We start from the raw sequence: 8,587 nt of genomic DNA on the forward strand, positions 1-8,587 counted from the left end.
AAAAGGCAATGCAAGACAAGATGAGGTCTATGCACGAGAACCAGACTTATGGGCTGATCGAGCTGCTTGAAGGAATAAGAGCTTTGAAAAATAAGTGGGTTTACAAAATCAAGAATGAAGAGAATGGCCAAAAGCCGAGATACAAAGTTTGGATTGTGGTGAAAGGTTGTAATCAGAAGAAATGAGTTGATTTTGTGGAGATTTTTTTCTTCTGTTGAGAAAATGACTTCGGTCTGAATCATGTTAGCCATGATGGCTTTTTTGGACCCTAAAGTAGAGCAAATGAATGTGAGGACGACATTTCCTCACGAAGACCTTGAAGAAGAGATATATATGGAGCAACCTGAAGGATTCCGAGTTCTGAAACAAGAAGACTTGGTATGCCGGTTGAAGAAGAGTTTATATGAATTGAAGCAAGCACCTCGGCAGTGGTGCAAGAAGTTTATACGAGGACAATCTATTTTTGATATTAGCCGTAGTGCATCATGACATATTTATATGAGGACAACCTATATATTTTTGATAAATCTCATGGGGATTCTAATATTGCTATGACTTATATTTTCAATTGGGAGCCCGTAATTCTATTTTAATACGCCCCTAGTGGTAATTGCATATATTTTTTGATAAATTATTAATTTCTGTTTTACATATATAAACTATTTAACAGTTTAGTTGTCGGCCTTACCATTTGATTTGATTAATTTTTTATATATGTTGTCAAGTCACGTTTGCTATGATTTTTATTATTTGCTCATTAGATTGCAATTCAATTCACCCAAATCGTGGTTATATGTTTTCATATAAACAGGGAGATAGTTTCTAAATCTACTCTTTCAATTTGATTGATTCTTTTCGTGAGCTGACATATTGTTGATGTGGGTAAAAGTTTATTTTTCGAGTTCTTATTATGGACTGTGAAGCTTTATATGTGTTGAGATATATAGTCCCACATTGTTTATGTGAGCAACTAATGTGGCCTTTATAAGGCCTTGGGCACTCTCATCCTTTGAGCTAGCTTTTGGGGTGGTGAGCTCAAGGTTCTTAACATGGTATTAGAGAGAGTCTCACGACCCCCCACTTTCAAGTGGAATTAAAAATTAAAAACAAAAAGCACAAAAGATAAACCAAAAATTGGGCCTGTGCAATTCCACGCTTCTAGGCTCTTGCGTGAGGGGGCGTGTTTAGATATATAGTCCCACATTGTTTATGTGGGCAACTAATGTGGCCTTTATAAGGCCTTGGGCACTCTCACCCTTTGAGCTAGCTTTTGGGGTGGTGACCTCAAGGTTCTTAACAATATGTTTTTAATTTGGAGTTGTAATATGAAATTGTTCCATAATATATACCTACAAGCAATTTATGTTAGAAACTTGATAAATCTAATAATATATGTTATGTTTTGAGTTATTACAATTAAACGTATCATCGTATTAGTTAAGCTTGCCAGATTATTTGGTATTTGTCTATGTGCTGGAAAAGATTAGAAATTTTGGTTCATCCGATAGTTTTTATTAGGTTTACTTGTTGTTAGCTGTTTTGGTTTGTTATACGTTTGTTACTATTTCTTTGTTTGTTACTATTTCTTTGTAACAGTTTTCTGTAACTACGTCTATTTAAAAGACCTCAAGGAATTAATGGAAAGTAATTCAATTGCCTCAACATTTCATAACTTCCGCATTCTAATATGGTATCAGAAGGTAACAATCCAGACCTTCAAACCTTTCATGCATAAAAGCTGTGTTTTCCTACTCTTAAACCTATTTTTCTTCATCACCATGACTGAACCCACTCCACCTGAAACCATCAAACCTTCAGATATTCGTTCTCCTCTATATCTTTCCCCAGCTGACAGTCCTGGGGTTCTTCTCATTAACATCTTGTTACGTGGTGACTCCAATTACGATACATGGAGAAGAGCCATGAAAAATGCGCTTGATGCCAAAAATAAGTTAGGTCTCATCCTTGGATCCATCCAAGCTCCTACTAACGCCAATTCTGATGAAGGTCATGCTTGGCGTATGTGCAACTCGATGATATCTGGGTGGCTTCATAATACTATCGACCCTCAATTACGTCCTTTCATAAAATATTTTCCTACTGCTAAACAGCTTTGGGATGATCTCAAGGATAGGTATTCTGTGGCTAATATTCCCCGAATCTATCAACTCAAAAGTCTTCTTCCAAATATCAAACAGCAAGGCTCTTCTATTAGTTCCTATTACACACGCCTTCGTGCCATTTGGGACGAACTTGGGGAACATTACACATCTGATCCTTGCTTAAATGGGGATCAATGTCCTGTTACCAAGCTTCTCAATAATATTATTACCAATGATCAGGTGTATCAATTTCTCATGGGCCTTGATGAAGCTACTTTCGGAATAATCCGTTCACAAATTCTCAACACCAATCCGTTACCAACCTTAAATCGTGTGTATTCAATGGCTACTCAGGAAGAAACTCATAAAACCATCGTTCGATCATCACCTGATCAAGCTGATGCTGTTGGTTATGCTCTTCAAACACACGCTCCTGCACCACCTACTGCCAAATCCGCTTCCCAAGTTCGCATATGCTCTCATTGCGGCCGTCCGAATCATGATATTTCTCGGTGCTTCTTTCTCCATGGTTTTCCTCCTAAAACCACCGGACGTGATCGTTTCAAGCCAAAGAGCACTCCTGTTTCAACTCATGCTGCGATTCTGCCTACGCCATCAGCAAATCATGTTGCAGCGTCCAGTCCAGCCTTAACTCCTGACGTGGTGCAACGTCTACTTTCTCTTGTGGACAAGCCAAACAATGAATCTCAACAATTAACTGGTAATGTTGCTATTCCCTCTTGGTTAGTAGATAGTGGCGCCTCTCAACATATGACAGGTAACATTAACCTGCTCAACAATATTGTTCATATTGCTCCAACTCAAGTTGGTTTGCCAAATGGTTCTACCACTATTGCTATCCAAGCTGGAACCGTCTATCTAGCCTCACAGATAACATTGCATAATGTTATGCTTGTTCCTAATCTCACATGCAACTTGATTTCTGTATCTCAGTTGTTACAAGCATCCTCTTCTGTGATTACATTTACCAAAACTGAATGTTTGATGCAGGACCTCACCCAGAAGATGCCGATTGGATTGGGTAACTTGGTTAATGGAGTATATGTGTTTCAGCCGTCCAAGCATCAAGCATTTGCCACTCAAGCTGATTCTACCTTATGGCATCAACGTTTGGGACACCCTTCACATGCTGTTTTGTCATTAATTCCTTGTATTTCGTTGCCTCTTAGCAAAAATAAAGATGTTGTTTGTGATGTCTGTTGTCGAGCAAAAATGACTCGATATCCATTTCCTTTAAGCAATAATAAAACCACTGCTTCTTTTCAACTTGTGCATTGTGATGTATGGGGACCGTATCGTTTGTCTACAATTACTGGAGCTCGTTATTTCCTCACCTTGGTCGATGATTATACTCGAAATACATGGGTATATCTTATGACAGAAAAATCAGAAACTTATAATTTAATCAAACGTTTCCTTACCATGATCCAAACACAATTTGCCACCATGGTTCAAGTATTTCGAACAGATAATGGCACTGAGTTTCTCTCTTCTTCTATGCATAAGTTATATTCCGATCGTGGGATTGTTCACCAAACAGCTTGCATCGATACTCCTCAACAAAATGGACGAGTTGAAAGAAAACATCGAACCATTCTTAACGTTGCTCGAGCTCTCCGTTTTCAGAGTAACTTACCTGTTGAATATTGGGGAGAATGCGTACTTACTGCTGTTCATCTTCTCAACAGCACACCTAGCATAAACCTTGCTGGCAAAACTCCATTTGAACTTCTACATGGGCATTCTCCATCATATTCTCATTTACGTACGTTTGGTTGCTCATGTTACGCCGTGGTTCGTCCCAAACGTACTGACAAGTTTGCTGCTCGTTCTACAAAATGTGTGTTTCTTGGTTATCCGTTTGGAAAGAAGGGTTGGCGTTTAATGGATCTTGACACACGCAAAGTTTTTGCATCCAGAGATGTCATTTTTCAAGAGACTATATTTCCTTTCATTTTGGATTCAGCATGTGCTCCACCTGAGTCTCCTCATGAAGTGCAATTGCCTTCCCATATACTTCCAGTTCATCACCATCCCTTGGGAGTTGTATCTCCTCATGTTCCTCCACCAGATCAGTCTTCTTTGGTTTCAGAACAGACTACCTTGGATGACAGGGGGAGCAATTCTCCTTCGTCCTTTGCTGAAGACACTGGTGCACAGGAAGCATCATCCGAAATTGCTTCTCCTACTCAGCAACAAAACCAAGTGTTCTTGCCTAGAACTCATAGGAGCCGTCGTCCCCCACGATATTTGGATGATTATTCTTGTCATTCTGCACAAACACATATACTCCATCCCCAGTCTCCTACTCCATCCGCTTCTTCAGGTGTCAGGTACCCCATTCAACATTTTCTTTCATACAAACCTTTTACTGTAAAACATAGACATTTTTTGGCAGCATTATCTACAGAAGTCGAGCCTCATTCCTATAAAGAAGCCGCTGCTGATACACGCTGGTGTGTGGCTATGCAAGCAGAAATTAAAGCTTTGCAGGATAATAATACTTGGACCTTAACTACTCTTCCTCCAGGAAAGCATGCCATTCCATGTAAATGGGTTTATCGAATCAAATACAAATCCGATGGTAATGTGGAACGGTTTAAAGCTCGTCTTGTAGTAACTGGAAATCAGCAAGTTGATGGAGAGGATTTCATGGAGACATTTGCTCCGGTTACTAAAATGGTGAGTGTTCGCACTTTTCTATCAGTTGCAGTTGCTAAAAATTGGGACATTCATCAATTAGATGTCCATAATGCCTTCCTCCATGGTGATCTCAATGAAGAAGTATATATGCGACTTCCTCAAGGGTTTCATGCTAATAATCCTTATCAAGTGTGTCGTTTGCGAAAATCCTTATATGGCCTTCGACAATCACCACGCAACTGGTTTGCAAAATTATCTTCATCTCTTCTCAATTACGGGTTTATTCAGTCAAGGGCAGATTATACACTTTTTACTCTAACCCGAGGTGAAACATTTTTAGCTGTACTCATTTACGTGGATGACATTCTTGTAGCAGGCAATAATGTAGATGCTTGTCGCAAGCTTAAATTATATCTCAACTCTTGTTTCCAAATCAAAGATTTGGGTCCATTAAAATACTTTCTTGGGATAGAATTTGCACGCAATTCTTCTGGTCTGTTTATGTCTCAACGAAAATATGCTGTTGATATTCTAAGTGAAGTTGGTTTACTTGGATGCAAACCCACTGAATGTCCGATTGAGCAAAACCACAAGTTTGCTACTGTGGTTGGTCCTGATTTCGATGATCCTACCAGATATCGTTGACTCATTGGCAAATTGGTTTACTTAACTATTACACGACCTGAGCTTTGCTATGGTGTCCATGTTCTCTCCCAGTTCATGCAAAAACCGAAAGAAGAGCACTATAATGCAGTTTTGCGGTTACTACACTATGTCAAAGCTAATCCTGGCCAAGGTCTTTTGCTGTCATCAAATTCTGATCTTCAACTCTATGCTTATTGCGACTCAGATTGGGCTAGTTGCCCTCTCACTCGCAGATCACTCACTGGGTTCTTCATCCAACTTGGTTCATCTCCTATCTCTTGGAAAACCAAGAAACAACCTACAGTGTCTAGGTCCTCAGCTGAAGCGGAATACCGCGCCATGGCATCTGTAACTTCTGAGTTAATATGGCTTAAATCTTTCCTTGCTTCATTAGGCGTTCTTCATTCATCCCCTATGAAGTTGTTTTGTGATAGCCAGGCTGCTTTGCATATTGCCGCAAATCCTGTGTTTCATGAACGTACTAAGCACATCGAATTGGATTGCCATTTTGTTCGTGACCATGTTCTTAGCATGACCATCTCCACCGCTCATATTGCTTCTGCAGATCAGCCGGCCGATATTTTTACAAAAGCATTTGGAAAGAAACAATTCAGTTATTTGTTGTCCAAGTTGGGAACTTCTCATCTACATTCTCCAACTTGAGGGGGAGTGTGAGGATATTTAGCAACAACCAATAAGTTGTTGATAGAATCCGATAGTTTTTATTAGGTTTACTTGTTGTTAGCTGTTTTGGTTTGTTATACGTTTGTTACTATTTCTTTGTAACAGTTTTCTGTAACTACGTCTATTTAAAAGACCTCAAGGAATTAATGGAAAGTAATTCAATTGCCTCAACATTTCATAACTTCCGCATTCTAACAGAGAGATATATATGATTAACATGTAAATTAAATTAATCACAACAAAATTACAGAGATATTTATTTGATAGATAATGATACAAAACTAGTAGCTACTTGATGATTTTCACGTTGAAGTTCTTCTCAACAAACTGTGAAAGGTTATTGAACTCGTTTTCCTCAATGAAACCGTCATGGTCGGTGTCTGCGAACTTCAAGGCCTTGTTGCTCTTCCATGAAGAAAAGAGAACGCCGCTTTGCCTTAAAGCCTTACTCAGTTCGGCTTTGCTGATTTGACCATCTCTGTTTGTGTCAAATGATGTCTTTAACCACTGCTTGAACTGCTGCAGAGTCATCACGCGCTTCCCATCATCACTCGGTACATCACGATCTTTAAAGGCCATGCCCTCACACAACGAAACCACTGGGTTTATTTTGCTGCGTGTGCTTGTATATGTTGTTAAATGTAAGCTTCCAAATATGGGTATCGTATTTATATTGCCTCATTTCATTTCGAGTATAATAAACATGCAGTAACATACTACTATTTACAAAGATGCGTACGTATATATGGAGTAGATAAACATGCCATTTGCTTTCTTTATGGGTCAACAAGATTCTCATTTTACTTTAAAAGATTATGATATCAGATAGATGCTATGCTGTGGTGGCTGTGACCTTCAAGCTAAAATCAATAGAAGCTTCAATAGGCCGAACAACGTAAGAGACTTTAATTTTATTTTGTTTATGTTCCTTTTATTAAAAAATAAAAAAATTATTAATTTTTCATTTAGATTCAATATTTAAGAAGTATTTATATTAAATATCACGCATAGCAAAATTGACTTACCATTTCATTATTTTAGAAGATGAGGATCATAAGTTTCGAAAATAAGTTAAAATGAATTTTGTTTTTCTTCTTTTAAATATTGCATCGAAATACACTTAAAAATCATTTCACAAACCGTTTAAATATATTGATGTGGAACAATGTTAGGTTGGTTGCTAACCAAAACAAAAATAAACTGTTATACCAAATAAATAAATAAATAAACCGTGACATTGATGTAGAACATTATGAGGATGGCTGCCGACCAAAATAAAAATTAAGGAGAAAAGGGAAAAGGAGTTTTCTTCATACGAAAAGTGAAAAAAGCAGCGGAGAAGAACAAAAAAACTTATGATATATATTAGTAGCACTTCTTTTATTTTATTTTTTCGTTCTTTTATAAGTCTTATATTTTTTTGACACGAGAATAATTTTTAAGCATATATTTAATATGATAAAAAAAATTTCAAAAAAAAAATGTTCTTAACAAAATCACAAATGGCTTAACATTTTCTCCGACATGAGTAAGGTAACACGTTTCATTTTAAAGATACTAATCGTTACTTTAGGAAAAGATTTTATCTAATCATAACGTTAAGTTTAATTAGTCTCACAAATATGCACGCAAATACGTAGTCAAAGATCAAAAGATGAATCATCAAGAGTACTCACAAATTAAGTAGAAGAATTTTATTTTATTTTGCTATCACTAAAAAACGTATATTCTAACTATTAAATCAATATCACGTTATATGCTGTACTTTTTCTAGCTACCAATCCAATCTTAAATCTTCCTGGACAAGTAATACAAAAGATTAAATATTCTTACTTGCCCAGGAAGGTTTAATCTTTCAAATTCGAATAGCATGTTGGCTTTTTTTTCTGCATTTACTTTATTCTGTTAGGCTTACTTTGACGTACGAATTAAGTTCTCGGGGGAACTATGGATAAAGGTATTAAGAGAAATATGTAGATAATTTTCTCATGTATATTCTCTTTACGGAAAATTATCTCATGTATACATGTAGGATGGAATCCATTTGTTTTCTTTTGTTTTAATGGATCTGATCCATTTTTTGTGTATTGTATGAGATAAAATTATATCATGCAATATAGAAACGTATTCTTATATAGGGCTTGTCTACTCTCATGTAATAAAAAAGAGCATATTTTATGCTAAGACACAAAATTTGGGGTCCATCATTAAAAAAGAGAGAAAATAGAAGCACAACTATGAAGGATCTATGACATAAGATACAAGTCCCATACGACATGAGACTTGTATTTCTTATATATATATATATATATATATATATATATATATATATATATATATGAGGTAGGAACCTTTGACACCAGTGTCAAATTTCAATTTTGACACATCATCTGAGGGCCGTTAGATCAAAAAAGATCAACGACTCTGATTTGCAAGCATGTGCAGTCGTTGATTTTTTTTTATCTAACGGCTCTCATATGAGGTGTCAAAAT

At 36.8% G+C, this 8,587-nt stretch overlaps 1 protein-coding gene across 1 annotated transcript; it reads right to left on the reverse strand.

The window, feature by feature from the left end:
• Positions 1 to 6,297: 6,297 nt before the first annotated feature.
• Positions 6,298 to 6,713, reverse strand: LOC133289640 (calcium-binding protein CML39-like). The gene has a single exon (XM_061487619.1). The coding sequence runs from the start codon at positions 6,672 to 6,674 to the stop codon at positions 6,384 to 6,386; it is 291 nt and encodes a 96-aa protein (XP_061343603.1). The 5' UTR covers positions 6,675 to 6,713; the 3' UTR covers positions 6,298 to 6,383.
• Between the last annotated feature and the right edge of the window lie 1,874 nt (positions 6,714 to 8,587).

Source organism: Gastrolobium bilobum, unplaced genomic scaffold (assembly GCF_033153095.1).
Source record: "Gastrolobium bilobum isolate Gb01-03AN ecotype WA unplaced genomic scaffold, APGP_CSIRO_Gbil_v1 utg1031, whole genome shotgun sequence".
Classification (NCBI taxonomy): Eukaryota; Viridiplantae; Streptophyta; class Magnoliopsida; order Fabales; family Fabaceae; genus Gastrolobium; species Gastrolobium bilobum.

Coding starts and splice junctions, on each gene's coding strand:
- LOC133289640 (XM_061487619.1), bottom strand. CDS start 6,674: ATGGCCTTTAAAGATCGTGATGTACCGAGTGATGATGGGAAGCGCGTG.